General features: G+C 36.4%; 1 protein-coding gene across 6 annotated transcripts in view; it reads left to right on the top strand.

Moving 5' to 3' along the window:
• Positions 1–19,768, top strand: part of LOC131426985 (striatin-3) — a 69,402-nt gene that overhangs the window by 37,251 nt on the left and 12,383 nt on the right. For 3 of the 6 annotated variants that reach the window (XM_058589837.1, XM_058589836.1, XM_058589838.1), the window contains 4 exons: positions 14,864–15,065; positions 15,128–15,355; positions 15,416–15,631; positions 15,723–15,836. In XM_058589837.1, the coding sequence (XP_058445820.1) occupies positions 14,864–15,065; positions 15,128–15,355; positions 15,416–15,631; positions 15,723–15,836 (760 nt within the window). Of the gene's footprint in view, positions 1–10,180; positions 10,337–10,421; positions 10,549–14,863; positions 15,066–15,127; positions 15,356–15,415; positions 15,632–15,722; positions 15,837–19,768 lie in introns of those variants that run through there. The other 3 variants (XM_058589841.1, XM_058589840.1, XM_058589839.1) reach the window with 3 other exon arrangements.

Below are 19,768 nucleotides of genomic sequence, written 5' to 3' on the forward strand. Positions count from 1 at the left end.
AATTAGGATCACTTTTTCTTGCCGCCTTTAACCACTGTGTGCTGCTGGGTGCCATGAGTCATGGTCGTGATATTGAAATCCAGTCGGTTATTATACGTGTAATAGCAAACAACGGGTATCGCTTCGGAAGCAGATACATCGAGTTTAGAGGATAAATTTAGATGAGTGGCAGCAGTTTTACCCACGCGCTGTATTTTGGGTGTTTGTGCTTTTCTCTCGTACTCTCTCCCAGCTTCCCACCAGAGTACGGGCCATGGAAAATAATCGTTTCATGAAATCGACCAATGACGGATGTGTATGCCGATGGTTCCGTCGGTGTAGGTGGAAGTAAAAAATAAGCAAAAATGATTTAAGTCTCAATTTTTCTTCTAAGCTGTGATGTTCTTCCCCCAGGCAAAGAAAGTTGACGAGATACACATAAAATTCTAGTCAATTTTAACCCTTCGACAGTATCTAGCATGATTTACGCATTTTTTTTATTCGTTTCGAGTAATATTTTTCATACTTTACGTGAAATATGATATCCATTTCGTTAAGTAATGAAGCAGATTCTACAGGAGCCGAACAGAAAATAGTTCACAATAATTTGGTACAGCTTCGTGCAAGCACGAAGATATGAAATTCCTCGATTCTCAAATTTGTGTAATAAAATTATGACAATATCAAAAGAATATTTTACTTTTGAATGAAACTTTTCACTAATCTAGAATGTATATATTTAAAACAATTTTTTTTGCTTTCTGTGTAAAATCGTATAAATTGTATAAACCCATAGTTCCTTAATCAGAATAAAGTTTCCGGTAAAACCACTGTGTAAAGCCACGCTGTGCGTGGAAACATTGTACTGGTTTCAAGCTTGAAAAAATTGTTTGGTTTTGTTTACCTCAGAAATTGAACTCCAGTGCAAAATAGAAAGTATTCTGTCAAAAGCAGACACTTTACTTCTGCTTAGCGGTTTAAGTTGGACTGCTAGGTGGCATAACAGCTCAACATAATCTGTTATGCACTGATGAGTCTAAGACGAAACGTAGACAAAATTCAAATCGGTTATGTACCCTAAGCACAAAATTGGGCTAACCCATGATGTCTAATCCACTAATAAAAACCTGTTTTAATCCAGCTAGTGGTGTATGATGCCTTTCTCATATAAATCATACTATCATATATAAACTGTGATATTCTTCAAAATAATTTTCTTCGATTCTTGGAAAAATAACCGAAATCGGTTTGGTTGACCGTCTGCTGATAAAAACTTTCGATTGGAGAAGATTTGAGGTCGATTTAGAATTTTTTTTGGGTTTTTCACCCTTCTTACTGATGGTATAAAATTTTTAACACAGTACACCTTATATTTACTATATCCGACTTCCGGATGCGTATGAAATTTAGGAATTCCGTATGGGACCACAGGACCCCATTTCATTTGAACCTATGTGAAAATCGGTCGCGCCATCTATAAGAAAAGTGAGAACACATATTTTCATTTTTTTGCACATTTACCTCATAATTCCGGAACCGGAAGTCGGATCCAAATAATATTCAGGAATTTTGTATGGGACCACAAGACCTTTCATTTGGATCTAAGTTTGTGAAGACGTTTCAGCCATCCCCAAGAAAAGTTAGTGCAAAAAAACGTTACATACACACATACGCACATATACACGCAAACATTTTGCATACTCGACGAACTGAGTCGAATGGTATATAACACTCGCCCTCCGGGCCTCGGTTCAAAAGTCGATTTTAACAGTGATTGCATAAACTTTCTATATGAGAAAAGCAAAAATGACATGGAGCTGAAATAATACACACTTAGAACATTTAGCAGAATTCGGTACTTTTTTCACCGAGAGTCAGAGTATGAACTAATTTGAACTAACTTAAAATTGACGGATAGTGTGCTTATGAGAGGTTTTTGTGTGGGTATAAACGATTTTATAATAATCGATGCATAGCAAGCCATGACTACTACGGTGGGTACAGCTGCGCTTGATTATTCCAAGCACTCAACTGCTACCACCATTTCGATACGGACGTTAACACAGGTAAGAAGTGTTTCGGCATATCTCTTGGGGATTCCTTTTCGGTGGATATTAAGATATTCACAATGGCGATCCTTTGCCAGGTGTTGCAATTTCGTTGCAACAATGTTCAGAACCCTTAGCTTAGCAAGTATATTGTAATTGCAATTTTCACCGGAAAAGGAATCCCAGAGAAAAAAAGTGTGTAGCAAACGTTGCAGTAATTAGGCGCCTCGTTTTATTTCATTTTTCAAATAAATAAAATGGTCGCCTAAATTACGTAACATTTAAAACGAATTGGAAAAGCGGATCACTGTGATCGCGCATTATAAGCGGACCAGGAAGGTCGCGCATTATTAGCGGACCATGTAGGTCGCGCATTCTGAGCGGACCAGGAAGGTCGCGCATTATTAGCGGACCATGTAGGTCGCGCATTCTGAGCGGACCAGGATGGTCGCGCATTCTAAGCGGACCAGGATGGTCGCGCATTCTGAGAGGACCAGGATGGTTGCGCATTACACGCGGACCAGAAAGGTCGCGCAATAATAATAATAAAAAAAAGCGGACGAAAATGGTCGCGCATTAAATTAAAATTAGCCGACCAGAAACATCGCGCACGAGAGACGCAACTGATTTCAATATTCGATATTGCTATAGTAGCTCGCATTGTTCTTGATGCACATATTTGTGTTTATAACAACAAAGTACGTAATTTAAAGCAATAATATGGCGAATAACGGGAAATATGTCCGATTGACCAGGCAGTTCAGATGATGAATCCGTATCGGATGAATCAATTAACCAGGTCGACAAGGAGTTGTCGCATTATGTAACGTCGTGCCCTTCAAGTTCGTCATGCACTTCTAGCACGTCATCGACTTCGACTTCCGATTGTGTAACCAATATCGTCAACGATGTGAACAATGAGTCAGAAAATATACACGAAAATATAAGAAGTGATTCCGCATCGCAATCATGAAATACCAGAAAATATAAGTAATGCCGAAAGAATTGAGCGTATGAAAAAAAAAAATGATCGCGGGCTTTAACGAAGTCTGAGACGTCTTCAACCTAAACCAATTTCAAACGACTGTACCGATAGCAGTTGGAACCTATCGAACGATATAAGTTAGTCCCCAGCCAATTTTGGCAGTGCATCCTCCAGTATTCGTTGGGATCATATTAAGCCGTTCCCGAGCGGAATCCCCGCAAACCGAATGTGGGAGGAATGGAATCGTTACATTAAAAACTCTGAGATAGCAACATCTCTTAGTAACGTGTGTATAAAACATCATGTATGTTACGATAGTTAAATAGGTCAACCATTAATGTATCGAATTTACTACTTACCAAAGTATATATATATATATATTTAATTTCTTTAAAATGTCTAATTCTTCTATAGAGATCTAGTCCTATTTCCATAATATAGTTTCTAGAAGAGTCCGCGTGAAAAATTATAAATTTAGAGTAACAATTTTACAATCCGATTTCTGAAACTGAATAGCATAATTATGAGATAATACCTTCTACAAAACCAGTAGTTACCTGCTAATACCCAGTTTCCCTTTATAAGTATTGAAATTTTGTTAAACTTAGCACCGTTGTTTTTCCAATTTTCCAAAACATTGCAGAGACCAAGCTAAAAGCGATGCCAAATAATTGTAGTGTCATTTCCACAAAGTGACATTTATCCCGGGAACTTTAGCACGAAATGAGCAAGATAAGACCATTTGTCTTTAGTCACTAGACAAGATTCCGTAGTTTTCTGATCAAAAATTCAAAATTCTGTGAACTCAAATTTCCGTAGATATTCTTCACGGTTCTAAAATTCGTTGAAAATCTCCAAATTCAAATATACGGATATTATCGTAGATCTGACATCGCTGCCAAGTTCTATAAGTATGACATTCGCCAAATAGGTCTGAGCAATATTTGAGTGAGAAATACACACTTACTAGCCGCTACTTAATTTTGGGTAGAAACCAACCCAAAATCAATCTGCATTTCTAGGCAATTAGCGTATTTCATAAACCACTACATCACTTTCATTTTTTTTTGGAAGAGGGATAATGTGTGGGTATAAACGATTTTATAATAATCGATGCATAGCAAGCCATGACTACTACGGTGGGTACAGCTGCGCTTGATTATTCCAAGCACTCAACTGCTACCACCATTTCGATACGGACGTTAACACAGGTAAGAAGTGTTTCGGCATATCTCTTGGGGATTCCTTTTCGGTGGATATTAAGATATTCACAGTTTTCAACTGCTGGTGTCTTATTTTTTTGTCCGTCAATGTCAAGGGAAATATCGGAGCAATCCCTCAGTAATGTTGACGTGTATGAGAGGGGCATCATTACACGACTAGAAGGAATAAAACAATTATTTGTTCCGATTTGAGCTTCGATATTGAAAAAAAAAACAGGAGGAGCTCAGATTAGTCATGTCTTTTATACAGATTGATTTTATTATATACATTTATACATGCATGTACAAATTTAATACAGAATACAGATGTTATACAAACTTCCTAAACTATACTATAACTATAACCTAAATATACAGATTACACAAGAAGTAGGAACAAATAAATTAAACTCTTCGGTCTAAGCTAACTTCTGAGATTTTGAGAAAGTGATGTGATGTGATGTGAAGTGAAGCCACCATCAGTTCATGGACTTGCCAGTGGATGCGGGTAGACTTACAGTAGCCCCGATATGACTCATCCATTCACCTTCTTACTATAGCTGTTACCGAAAAGCGAACAAAAAGGGTTGGGCGGATATGTAAGTAGAGTCACTTACTCGTATTCCGCGGGAATAAAAGATGCTCTTCCAACCATAATATCCAGTGCATGGATGAAGCATATCGCTATACATGCTTGAACCCGCCTGATGGTTTGTTTGAGAAGGACGCATCAGACTCATTTCAAACCTTCAGAACGAAACAAGTTTCCTTCAAGTGACTTGGGCTGGCTATCCACAATCCCTCGTCCAGTCATCAATTCGTCCGATGCCCTGATGCTCCCTCCCCTTTACGCCCCCGTGCAAAATGTTTTATATTGATAAATACAATGAAACATAGTGTAATGAAATTAATATAACATAAAATGATATAATATATTTTAATTTAATATAATATAATACAATGTCATACAATATAATATAATATATTATAAAACAATATATAAAATAACAGTTAATGTAGAGTGTCAGTTACGCTCTTCTATCTTCGCAATACTGCAGGAAGTAGAATATTTCTCTTCTAATAACAATAATAATATCCACATCTATAAAAATAATATATGTTATTATTATCGATGACAAATTAATAATAATAACAATAAATTTAATAATGAAAATAATAATAAAAAACAATATAATATAGTACAATGAATTATATAATAAATAATAGAATGAATAAAATGATATGTTGCGATATGCTATGATATTATATTACTTGAATTTATATGTCATTTCTCATCCTCTCATTCTGCCATCAACGCATTCCATCGACCAATTGTCACCACAGACACACGTGTAGGCATGAAACAGGAACCAGTGGGGACCAAGCTCACCTTGTGACGACCTTGATATTTAGTTAAAAGCTACTTTAAAAATGATAACTTATAAGGAAAACAAATTTATATTTTGCGCAGAGGTACGTAGTACTACTCATAATAAACCCTATAATATAATATAATATAATATAATATAATACAACATAATGCAATACAATACAACATAATATAATAGAATACAATATAATATAATATAATACAATATAATATGATATAATGCAATGCAGTATAATACCATACAACATAGTATATAATAATAATAATAATAATAAAAATAATAATAATAATACATGATGTAATAAACAACAGAATTATATGTTGTAATATACTATGATAAACACTGCACTTTAGGATGGACTTCAACCTACAAGCCATTTCGCACCCTCTCATTCTGCTACTAACGCAGAAGGCGATAGCACCCAGTCGACGCCGTTCTATTGACCAAATGTCATCATAGACGCTCGGGGAGGCATGAGATAGGGACTTGTGAGGACTTAATTATCTCACCATTTGAAGACCTTTCTGAGATTTTGAGAAAGTGACGAGAAAAGAGTTTCGTAATAAATGAATAAATTACAACTATTACAAATTACATCCATTTGGAAATTGTGCAGATAACTGATGATAAGCACTAATTGTATGACGCTACTGTTAAATATGAAGACTGAATACTCATTGTATTTCTCATACTAAGACTGTGAACCATTTCACGAATGATTTCAACTTTTGGTTAAAATTTTGTCATTTCAATAGTTATTTTCTGCCGAGTAGTCAAAATTAGAATTAGAGACCGCCCGTGTGTTGCTACTCCGTTATTGATTGGCACATTGTCGCAAAGCTGATTTACCGGTAGCGACACCTGCCAATGACAAATGGAACCAAGAGAAGGAGGATTCTTTCGGAAATTTTTATATCGGCTATTATTCAATAGTACAAATAGATATCAGCAATAAAAGTACACTCGGGGTAAAAGAGAATCGATTTCAAAGTTACTACCACTACTTTTTTTAGTGTAAACTCCGATTAAACATGGAAAATCTTCAGAAATGTTTGAAATTGGGTAAGGTTAGGTTTTTTCGGATCAACATTTTTTTAAACAGAAACCAGTGTAATGTTCTTTTTTCAAGTACTATAATGTATAGCGATCGAGTACTATTTATTTTGGATACTTTATTTGTTATTTCCAGGCATTTGAAAAATGGTATCAAACCAAGTTTAATGCTCTATCCTGAATAAACGATAGATTTCTCTTCAACTTCTACTATGATCTTTCAAATGATTTTGCCCGTTTTCATAAGAAATTGTTGAAAAGGTGGAGTAATTAATTTTCCTACCGATTTGACAGCTCTTGCTGAAAGTATCATCTCTAAACAAGCAGAGCCTCTACATTTCAGTTTTGCGACAATATGCCAATTAGAACCAATTAAGCTTGAAAAATGTTTTTCTGAAACAACTTGCTTGAGAATAGCACGTAGTTTCACATTGTGTAAACTGCATTGATTCCTGCATGTTGATCAATACCGACGCCGGTCACGTCCGAATGCAAATCTACTTGGGAAGGAATGCATGTTGCTACTAGAAACCGATGAAACGCGATACGAAGTAATGTAGATATCTACTCCCTAACCAAAATAATAAAGTACCTAATAGATCCAAATGAATTTAAACTATATTTACATACGTCCTAGTTAAGCACGATCGCAAAAAAAATCTGCATGATTATAAACTTCACGCGCCCTCCTTAAATAGGTCCATTTATCAAACGTTCCCCGAATAATCGACGAAGTTTAGTCTAGCCTGATTTTTAGTAAGGAAAAATATAAGAAGGCATTGTAAATAATAAAAACAATCACCAGTTTCTCCTGTTCGCATTGCTGTAAACAACACAACATGACACACCACTACTGAAAAAATAAAATAGACAGTGGCAGATGGGTTCGCTGCAGACTAAGTTTAGATTTTAGAAGTAATATAACTAAGAAGAACTTTGGGAAAAACTTATTTTGTAGAGGCTGGGGTCCACTAGGAGATTGATAGTACCTACCTATTAGCTCTCTCCGGACAGTATCAGCCTAGATGCCGTGTGGAATCCGGCAGAAAAAAATGAACCAAGAATAGATCCACTGGGTTCCTGCTTCCATGTCGTAAAAGGCGACACTTGCAGGAGTTTCTTTTTCCTTTCAGTTATCAGATATTTTCAACGTTTCACTTCGGATTACTCTTTTACTAAATTATCTCTTCATTCAACCTATCAATTTCCGTCTAGCTTCGGAGAAAAGTTTTATTTAGAATGTTTTCTTCCATGTTACTGATTGTCTTTCAGGATTATAAATTGAATGATAGAAATCAACTATTGCGCAAATCCGTTGATATTACAGAGCTAATAACAGAGATAACATATGTCGGTATATTGAATGCATAGTAAAAAAATACTTGATATTAATATTTCAAACAATAAATTTATATTTTTCTCGGTAGCCGGCTGCCCAGATCAACCAATATAACCAATTAATAATTTTAATAAATAATTAAAATAATAAATCGGAAATAATAAAGAATCAAGACGCGCGTGAAATCTGTTGATCTTTATTTGGTGATTTAAAATGATTTTTGTTTAGAATATTTAAATGCAATGAATCACTTATTTTGTCTTAATCCTATTCACTCGTTTATTTTGTATCACGTAATTTCATTTATAAAAAATAGGGATGTTTTTATTCTTTACGCGGTAGTATTGCAAATTTTTCTTCAGTTTCCTCGAATAAGAGCTGTGAATCAAGACTTCCCGGGACTTCAATATAGGATATTGTTGAAACGTTTTCTCATTTTATTCATTTTCTCTTCTCGCAGAAATTCTCCGAAATATTACCATTTAAAAAATTTTAGAAAATAGTTTTGAAGATTTCTAATGCACACTACTACTACATTGATATACTACATTTGAATTTAAGTTAGTGAACATCGATTCAAGCATATGTGAGAAAGTAAAGTGAGCTCCATTTTATCACAACCGAACCGAAAGCTAGATATCGGCATAGTGACATTCGGTTCCATACACTAATAAGACCTACACATTTTTTTACGATTCTCTACGGCGATTTAAATGTTGGAAAAAATGTACCGAGAATCGGACTTGAATAAAATTCAGTAAATCATTTATGGGATTATCAATGGTTTATTTAGTTACAGAATCTCATATATAGAGGTAGCTTATAAAAAAAACTCTTGGAATTTAAATTTTTACACCAAGCCCCCTACCTCCGGAACCAGGGGTTTGATCCGAATGAAAATTGAAATATTTTTATGACATCTTGAGACCTTCAATAGAATCTAAGATATTGAAAATCGGTGCAGCCATATCCGAAAAAAGTGAATGAAATTATTCTCACATTTTTGGTACATATCACCCTGTAATTCCGGAATCGGAAGTCGAATCTGAATGATATTCAGGAACTTTGTATAAGACCATAAGACCTTTCATTTGAATCTAAATTTGTGAAAATTGATTTAGTCATCTCCGAGATAAGTGAGTGACATTATTTTCACATTTTTGGTGCATATCACCCAGTAATTCCGGAACCGGAAGTCGGATCCAAATGAAACTCAGGAACTTTGTACTATCTATATGAGAAAGGCAAAAAGGAATTAAATTACACAGATATATTTTTTTACTACAGCTCAAAAACTTGAGTTTTTTTCAGTGTAGGAAAATAACAGGGTTATTTTGGATAATTTCTTGTAATCACTTTGTTGATATATATTCGTTTATAAAATTAAAATAAAACGCTGCGAACGATTGACCTAAATATCATTAAAAAAACATCTACAAGCAAGACTGAGAGTTTCATTACATTATTTCCGTTCGTGACACTGAATGCTGCAGGGTGGCTGGAACTTATGTTCCGTAACCTTTTCGCTATAAACAACTATACTTTATACTAGTGACGCAAGTTTTTCTGGCCTTGGGACAGAAAGTTTGTTGACAATATCATGTGTTTGCTTTTTCATGTTTAGCTAACAAAAATCACAAAAAATGAAGTAATAAGACATGCTGCCAATGGACATCTGCTGGCTGCTATCGCACAACCAAATTCATAAATTCGTTTAGTAAATACTACATACAATTTGTTCACGACCAAACGAGACTTATTGGAAATCGCTTTATATTTAATTCGGCGCTCATGAACTGAATTATTACGTATGAACATACGAAAAATTATCAACATGCATAAATAATTAGAACGTATAACTGCTCATAAAGATCCTCCACTGGTTTAGGGTCGTTGCACTCACAATAACATTGCGTATTTTTCAAGTCTGGCGGCGTCATAACACGCTAGGTGCTCCAGTTGCTCATACGCTCTAGCGATTACCTCTTTATATCCACCGCAGAGGTAACTTAATTGCACATACAATTCACTCATATCTACCGGAGAAGCAAGCGGGGTTGATGTTATGTTTATTCACAACTCTTACGCTCATCACACTGTTTCACTGTCGGCGGACACTCGTCCATTCAAAGCTACAAGTGCAGTTTTGTTTTCAGTCGATTGTTACTTGTGTTTTGCTCAACAGGTTTCGGCCTTCGGGTATAATAGTGAAACCAAACAGTGCTCAGGTGTCACCAACTGTCAAAATGTGCCATCACTTCCTTGAATAGTTTTTTTTTATTTTCGTGCCACCCAGGAAAGTCAGCATGGTTTGACAACTGTCAATTTTGATTTCCGACGTAAGTTTCTAGAAAATCGTGTGCATGCACAAAAAGACACCACCATGTTTCTTACACAACGTTGACGCAATCGACTTGATTACAGCGATAAAGCACATCGTTTTCCACAACAGGCTGGTCATCGACATTGTTATCGTCATCGGTGGATCTCCGTTCTTCCAGGAGTACTCGGAAGGTTTTTTGTTGAGCTGTGCAAGAGGGAACGACTATGGGTATGGTGTGTTTATATTCATATATGAGAATTCAAAGGTCCTGATAAAAGTAATGTACAATCGATTTTTATGAAGTTATTACTGTGGCAAACAAGTGACATCGTACAGACTAGATTTAAACAGGGTTTTAAGTAATTATAATAACAGTTGCAGTCATAGAACTATTGTAACGATTATATTTCTCATATTGTTGTTCATCACGCATGAAAGAACTTCATATTCAAGTCGCACGTTTTTTTTAGAACGGCCAATAAGCCACCTGTCAACTTCCACTTCGAAAGAAATTGCAAGCGAGCTGTGAAAGATAGAGTATTAAATTTAACACCAGACGAAAGAGAAAACTTCTCTGCTGTTTACTATTATGACTTACTCTCAGCAAGTGCCGAGTCATTCGAAATTACTCTTTAAAGTGAATTTTATTGCATGGCTTATTGGCCGTTCTGAAAAAAAAACAAGTGAAGGGTATTGTCGATGTTGTGCGACTCAATCGAATCGTATTAGTAAATCGTTGCCCATGCTCCCAAATGGGAAATCAGCGTTCCAAGAAAAGGACGATTAAAATTTCTTCCGTAGGTTTCGTGCTACAAAACCCTAAATCTTGGTATTGTTGCACTAAATAGTGATAATACAGCACAAATATTTTCATACATTATTAAATCAGTGAACTTCGTACTAAGTAAAACTGATATGCGGGTACTTTGGATATGAGACAAATAACAGTTGATATTTTTACCAAATTTTACGGCACAAACCCACAATTTTTCTTGCAATTTCTGAAAGTGTATTAAGGATAGACTTCATCCATCAAGCAAACTCAAAAATTGTTAAAATCGATATGGGACTGATATGAGAGTATGGGCAGTGCGGTACTCTTGACCTTTGCCGAACAGAAGTTGAGAAATAATTTGTCATAAAATTCATTATTAGTTAGAAGTATTCTCTCTTAGTATCACTTTCATTTAAAATAGTAATAGATATATTTTTTCGCAAATTGTCGGATGCGAATAAAACTAGTGGGATTATTGAATCGTGGAAGATTGATTTTAAATCAAGATGATTTGAAAATCGAAAGTGGCGATTAAGAGGTTACATATCTTCTGGTTCGAGAAAAGAAGCCCGATCTTTTGATTACTCTAGGAAGTATGAAAATAATTTTACTTAGTGGAATTAAAAAGCGTCGAATAGTGCATGTTTTGTAATATTTAAGTAAAAAAATGTATAGTTATATGTAGAAGATTGTTGATTTTATGCCCCCCTGCCGCAAAATGCTTTTATTTTGCGATTTGCACGATATTTAAAAACTAATGGATCGATTCATTCAAAATTTTTAGATGTTATTCCTAATTGCTATAGCTAGTTCGTGAATAACAAAGGAGTTTGCGAAAAAAAAGATTTTGCATGATTGGCAATATTTTTTCCAGCAAAAATCGAAATTTATATATTAATCATTAAGGAAAAAACATTTCCAATCATGCAACAAAATATTTTTCGTAAAACCCTTCATTAACGAACTAGTTATAGTGTTTCGGAACAACTTTCGAAAATTTCGAATAAATCGATCCATTTGCAACATTTGCGGCAGGAGCCGTACAATCTACAATCTTCCACATATAACGATACAATTTTATCGTAAACATAACAAAACATGCACTATTCGATGCTTTTTAATTCATCTAAGTCAGTTCGTGCTCGCATCTCACCCGACACAGTCGAAAATCGCTCACGGTCGAAACAACAGAAACAAAGACAATACAGTGCAGTGAACAATAGAGTGTACGGAATGGTCAAATACGATTTAACAAAGCCTGAAACTTGGCCTACAATGCCAAATTGAATTTGTATAGATTTCAAGCGTTGCAAAGCTAGACCAGCAGCAAATGAAATTCAAATCTTACTTAAAGAACGAATGCATATAGACGCTAGCAATGTAAGTGAGATTCAATTCAACAAGGCGTCTAACTGTGTGTACATTATGTTTAAACGTGAAAGCGATGCAATTGCATTCGCTTCGGTTAACAACGAGGTGCACTGCGTTGAGTGTGACAACATTAAATAAAAAATCGCTGTGCACATGGTCAATGCCATAGAAGTACGCGTGCATGACCTTCCCCCGCAGGCCAGCGATAAGTTCGTTCGGGACAATATGTCGCAATACGGTGAAATCCTTTCCTTCGAAAGGCGGAATTTTTTCCCCGGAATCCGGAATGGCGTGCGAGTGGTACGTATGCAGCTACGTAAAGCAATTCCATCTTACATCATTTGTGGTCAAGGTGGGACACATCCGTGTAAAACGCTGATTACCTATGAAAATCAGCTGGTGACATGTCAGTTTTGTGAACAACCTGCACACTACAGTAAAACTTGCACTGAAACTGCGAAAAGAACATCTTCAACCAAAGACAAGGTCAACCGTTCAACAACGAAAACTAATGAGCGCAGTACTCCTGTTTTACCATCAAACCAACCAGCAACTGCAACCAATGTACAACAAGGCGCATCTACAGCAGCTATCAACGAGCTCAAGACTGCGAACAACAAGGAAAACGAAAAGAAGACGGAATTCAATCGGCACGTAAAGCTTGTGCGCAAATAATCGGAAAAATCGGCACGTAAAGCTTGTACGCAAATAGGCCTGGATAAAAAATATCTTTAAAATAATTCATCTAAGTAAATCATTTCTCCACTTCCTAGAGTAATCAAAAGATTGGGTTTCATTTCTCTCGCCGGAAGGTATGGCACTCGTTAATTGATGTTTCTCAGGATAATTTACTAGATTTAGTACTAATTTTGATTTATGTGAATATATTAGTTGTAAATATCATTGAAAATGTGCTTCGGGAATTTAGAATCTGAAATTAATGCCTTCTGATAGCACGTTCCTCATGTTTATCGGACAATCATTCTTCTGATAAGAAAAAATTTGTGAACAATTGATTCAAAGTATAAAAATGCGAACGAACAAATCCTCAAATCGCCTCCTGTTATCTAAAATAGAAAATAGTAACTTCGGAAAGAATATGTTCTCATACATTGCTCAATATTAGTTTTCCCCCAGGGACAGATTATAAAGTGTCATACAAATCATCTAGGGCTAAAAATTAAATCTTTTCCACAGTGGCGTCTCATGACAAAATTTACTAGTAGTGCATGGTTTATGTGGTATGATAGCAGATGTAAAAGTTCGTTGTAAGTGAAAAATAAAGATTGAAGACTGGAGATTCGCTTGTGTTTTTCAATACAATGAGATAACGATATACTTTCGGATGGGATTTTTTTATTAAACAAACAAATCTCAAAACTAAGCTAAGTAACTCTATCTATTCTTGAATCTGTGCAATAACTCATGTGCACGGCAAAGACATTAACACAGCGACAACAGACACTTGAAATTTTATGTCTGATGTATATGAAATGCGTGGAAATACACGGTGCGATCCAACCTGCTTTCGTCGAATAAATAAAGATTCCAAAAAAATAATCGAATTTGGATGGGGTTGGGGACGCAGTTCATTCCTTCAATTCGACCAGTTGTGCAGTGCACAAGGTGCACATGAGGACGAGACGCACAGATTTTCCAAATCTCCAAAATTGATATGATATAATTATTGATATGATATAAATATTCCGAAATTACGCGTTTTTTTACACGGATCTCCGAAGTTACGCGGTTTTCTTGTTTTGTCCTAGAAATGCATGAAACTTCGAGATCTGGTGTTATCCCGAAATTTTTTTTATGTCAACTCTTTGACACATGAAATTTTTTTTTTTCAAAAAATGTTTACACCAGATCGAGTCTGGACGTTTCATGCATTTCTAAGACACTTTACATAAAAAAAATTTCTTCCATTTTGCGGATTTTTTTTTATCCGCGGATTTCCGAATTAACGGGGTCTCAAATTCTTTAAGTCCCAAGTCGATTTTAACAATCAATTTTTTTTTCAGATTACACCAGATCTGGACGTTTCACGCGTTTCTAAGACATTTGGCATAAAAAAAGAAAATTTCTTCCATTTTGCGGTGTTTTTTTACGTGGATTTTCGAAGTTACGCGGTCTCAAATTTTCTCCCAAAGTCGATTATTACAATAATATTTTTTCAGATTACAGATCTGGACGTTTAAGTCATTTCTAAGATATTCGGCATCAAAAAATTTTTTTTCTTTAGTTATGAGGTGTTTTTTTTCGAAGTTACGCGTTTTTTCAAGTTTTCACATTGTTTGACAATTTAATTATACAGAATTGAAACAAATAGAATTTATTTTAAATCTCCAATAACCTCATTATAATTAACTTCGTTTTCTGTTTTCTTCTTCCCAGGCAAAAATTGCAGTACTATTAGGCGAAAGGAAAGGTCAGGAATCTCTCAAATCCGACCTTATAAGGCGTATTAAAATGTTGGAATATGCACTGAAACAGGAGAGGGCGAAGTTCCACCGGTTAAAGTACGGCGTCGATCCACCCATGAACGATATTAAGCCCCCCTCGGATGAACCAGGGATTGGTACTGAGGTGGCCCCAGGTTAGTTAGGCAGCGGGACTCATTCCATTTAAGTATTTCATTTTGGTTGTTTTCATTCGCAGATCCTGAGGTACCCTACAGCTCCGTGTCCAATATAACATGGAGGCAAGGCAGACAACTGCTACGGCAGTATTTGCAGGAGATTGGGTATACCGAAACTATTCTCGACATTCGTTCGACCCGGGTCCGTTCATTGCTAGGGTTGAATAATAACAGTGAACAAGAGGAGAATGTCAATCCAAATATTAATGGAGGAAGTGAAAACAATAAACGTGCTAGCGAGTCACAAGGTAAGAGTTCTCACAAAATGGAATACACGAAGAAAATACAACAATGCACTACTCCCGTAGGTCGCCGAACACCGGCGAAAAAATCTCAACCTTCATCAATGACCGAAGCAATGATCATGGACTCAGAAGCGGCAGTCATAGCTAACTTTGAATTCCTAGCACAGGCCGATACTGAAATGTCCGATGACGACGACATGTCGGATGAGATCGGCGAGAACGAGGAAACGGATATGAAAACAACAAAGCGGAAAGCCAAAGGTGTTACTATGAATGACGGTAAGTGCCCAACGTTGCATTGCGATCGCCTATGATGATCGATTGGCGGAGCAGCGCATGCTCTAACTGGTTTTGTTTGTTTTCCCTATAGATGATGTCGATGCAGAAGCGGACGAAGTGATCAATGAATTGAATCTACTAACAGAAGGTGAGGACAGCAATTTGACTGAAAGCAGAAAAATTGACGGAGGGGATTTATTTGTTGGTGAGTAGTGTTTATGGGGGGAGCCGTTTTATAAGTTATTATTGTTTATTATTCCCCTCCGTCCTTTTAGTGTCGCGTTAGAAGATTTTCAGATAAATGACGGAATATTGCGAAAAAGTAACAGAGTTTGATACTGCCACCTTCTATAGTGCAGCTGATATGACAATAATATACTTTTTAATGTAATAAAGTGGGCAGTATGCCGGTTTCGGTAGTTGAGTAGCTTTAGAGGTTGATGAATGTACCCGAAAGGTGACGTGTTAAAATTAGAAAGAGGACATTTTTAATACGTTTTCCAAAAATAATGAACAAGTAACTTCACTTTGGATGTCGCCATAAAAATATAATTGTCTCTCGAATCATGGACGTACATTTTTAATGTTCACGTTCTTCTCTGTCAACAATAGAATTATGATAATCCTAATTCTGCTTCTCGCACTACACTCCCTTTGTTGACTGGCTTTGATCTCTATTTTCTAACAGTAATCAAAAGAGCGAATAGCTGTTGATGTGAAAAATAAAGTAAGTTGGAAGAAGTTAACAGTTATTCAGTACTTTTTTCGGATCCAGTATTTTACTGAGTGGATTTTGTTGCTGGGAAGTTACTATAAACATTACACTTTCCCACATTTTATTCATACGACCCATGGTCTATAGTAGATGTAATACTAATTGCATCTCTCCTCTTCTCTCTGCACATCTGATTTCACCAGTGCTGGGAAAATCATGTTCAGAAAAACTTCATTTTATTATCACTCGTGAAATAATCAGTTCGAGATTTTCTGAAAAAATGCTCAGTGACTATAAAAAAACACTTCCGATATTTTGATTCATGAAACAAGCATCCACAATACTCTGAAACTCGAAGTTCATTATTTGATTTTTTGTGTCAGCGAAACTTGATGACCCACAGAAACACCGCTAGAGATAATATCACGCGTTTTTTTAGAACGGCCAATAAGCCACCTGTCAACTTCCACTTTCGAAAGAAATTGCAAGCGAGCTATGAAAGACTGAGTATTAAATTAACCACCAGACGAAAGAGAAATCTTTTCTCTACCGTTTACTATTATAACTTACTCTCAGCGAGTGCGGAGTCATTCGAAATTACTCTTCAAAGTGAATGTTGATGGATGGTTTATTGGCCGTTCTAAAAAAAGGCGTGATATCATCAAAAGGGAAAAAAGTCTTCGATGATTTTCGATGCTGAAGCTCTACTACGCTTCAGTTCGACCACGATATAATTCATGCAAGATTCAATTGTTATATTTTCATCAATGAAAAAAATCTACTGAATAAATTCGCAACTGAGAAATAATTACTGCGATATTGTCGATGCACGTAGGGTGGTCAATATGAACAACAATGTTTTTTACCACATTCCAAATAGTGATTATAACGACGAAAGACTGTTATAATTGAAACTGGTTGATCACACTGCACTATTTAGATTAAAACCATAAAACGCTATTTAGCTTAAATTTGATTTATAGAAATAACAGTATTGTTATTAGTATGCGTATGATACTCAAGCTAAATTAGTTAATATTTTTTAATTAGCTGGATAACATGCTCTGTGATTGTTTTTTTATTAATGTTTTTGCCTTTCTCTATAGAAAGGTATTAGAATTGCTGGAAACACCGACTTTCGAATGGAGCATCGGAGACCCATAGTGTTATATACCATTCGACTCAGTTCGACGAGATCGGAAAATGTATGTGTGTGTATGCATTTTAGAAGATATTTATACACGCTCAAATTTCTCAGAGATGGCTGAACCGATTTTAACAAACTTGGGCTCGTTTGAAAGCTACTGTCGGGCCATTGATCAAGTTCAAAGATCAAATGGCTGTGACTTTTGGTTCCGGAGATATGATTGTATAAGTGACGTAACTGACGCGCTCAATTTTCTCAGAGATAGCAGAACCGATTTTAACAAACTTGGGCTCGTTTGAAAGCTACAAAACACGTTGATTTTTACCGCTCTTATTTTGGGATCACCTCTAATTTCGTAAAGCGCTAGTGCTCAAAACTTTAAGCACCTCGAAAAATGTCAACGTTAAAAATAGGCAACGCAAATGTCAAGCACTAGTTTGGAAAAATGATGCTGTCTGTGTGACATAAACACTGAAGCATGCTTTTGTGAACTACTTGAATCAATCTAAATCAATTGGTGTCAAAATTAGTATCCGAAATTATTCAATGAAAGTATGAAATATATTTTCATGAGACTGTTGCGAAAGAAGAGAAAGGTATTATCACACCACTAGGTGGATTAAGAAACGTTTTTTTGTCTGAAAATCACTTGTAATAAAATTCGGTCACTTGCAGACCAATTATTTTAGTGTAAACTATCGGTTCAGTACTATTATTCGCTAGGTTCACCCATACAACCGATCTAATCAAAGTTAAGAGTTATCCCAACTTTTCCAGCATAAAATGGCAAACAAGTTCCGGTGGTTTCTTCTTTCCTGATCCGGCGCTCTCCACTTTCCACATTGGCATTACAACCATGCTCGACGGCTACAACCTCAACCTTCTTCGACAGTCGAATCCTGTCGTTAATGAAAATAACCGGATGTTGGATCTTTGCTTTTCAAGTAGAGAAGATGTTGCACCAAAGATTAGTGCTTCACCGTTCCCTCTGGTCAATTCCGTTCGTCATCATCCTCCACTACATATTGTGCTCGATTCAAATCGCTTACAGAACGCCTGCATTCCAACGGACATCATCTGCTATAATTTTAGTAGAACCGACTACACCAATATGACCGACTTCTTGACGCAAATCGACTGGGATGAAGTTCTCGACAACGATGATGTCAATGCTGCTGTGCAGACGTTTTCTAATGTTATGAGCTACGCAATCGACTACTATGTACCGAAACGATCGAGACGGCAGACCCGGCATCCACCATGGCTGACTGCGGAAGCGAGACATCTGAAAACGACCAAAAGAGCCGCTCTAAAGAGGTATTCTAAACATGGAGGATTTTCCCTGCGTAATCACTACGTGCAGATAAATCAGTTGTACAAGAAAACCGTTAAGCGCTGCCATGCCAACTACTTGAACAACGTACAACGAAAACTGAAATCAAATCCAAGGTATTTCTGGAAACATGTGAATGAGCAAAGGAAAGAATTTGGGTTGCCCTCGTCAATGAGCTTTGGAGATCGTACTGGTTCGTGCACACAGGAAATCTGCCAGATGTTTGCGGAAAAGTTTTCTAGGGTTTTTTCAAATGAAATCCTGACTCAGCAGCAAATTGCTGCCGCAGCACTTAACGTTCCCCTGTCTAATAACTCATTGAACTGCATCAATATTGACGAAGACTCAATACGGACGGCAATTGTAGGAATGAAAGCCTCAAATTCTCCAGGCCCCGATGGAATACCGGCAGTTATTCTTAAAAAGTGCTCGCGTGGAGTAATCGCTCCCCTCTGCAAACTGTTTCGAATGTCTCTCGCTACAGAAGTTTTCCCCAATTTATGGAAAGCTTCCTTTATGTTCCCAGTCCACAAGAAAGGCGATAAAAAGGATATAAACAACTACCGCGGTATCACTTCCCTTAGCGCTATACCAAAGCTGTTCGAAAAGGTTATACTGACACCAATTTTCAATCACTGCAAGCAATATATCGTCGATACTCAACACGGTTTCATGCCTAACCGCTCAACAACCACAAACTTACTATCGTTTTTGTCTTATGTGTTTGATGCAATGTCTAACGGTTTACAAACGGACGTTATCTACACAGATCTTTCCTCCGCTTTCGATATAATCAACCACGACATCACGGTTGCTAAGTTGGACAGACTTGGATTCAGTTCGAACATTCTTCGTTGGTTGCAGTCGTATCTTAGGAATCGTCGTTTAGCAGTTAAAATTGACGATCATACTTCCGGAGAGTTCCTCGCATCATCCGGAATA

The sequence above is a fragment of the Malaya genurostris genome, chromosome 2 (assembly GCF_030247185.1).
Source record: "Malaya genurostris strain Urasoe2022 chromosome 2, Malgen_1.1, whole genome shotgun sequence".
In the NCBI taxonomy this organism is placed as follows: domain Eukaryota; kingdom Metazoa; phylum Arthropoda; class Insecta; order Diptera; family Culicidae; genus Malaya; species Malaya genurostris.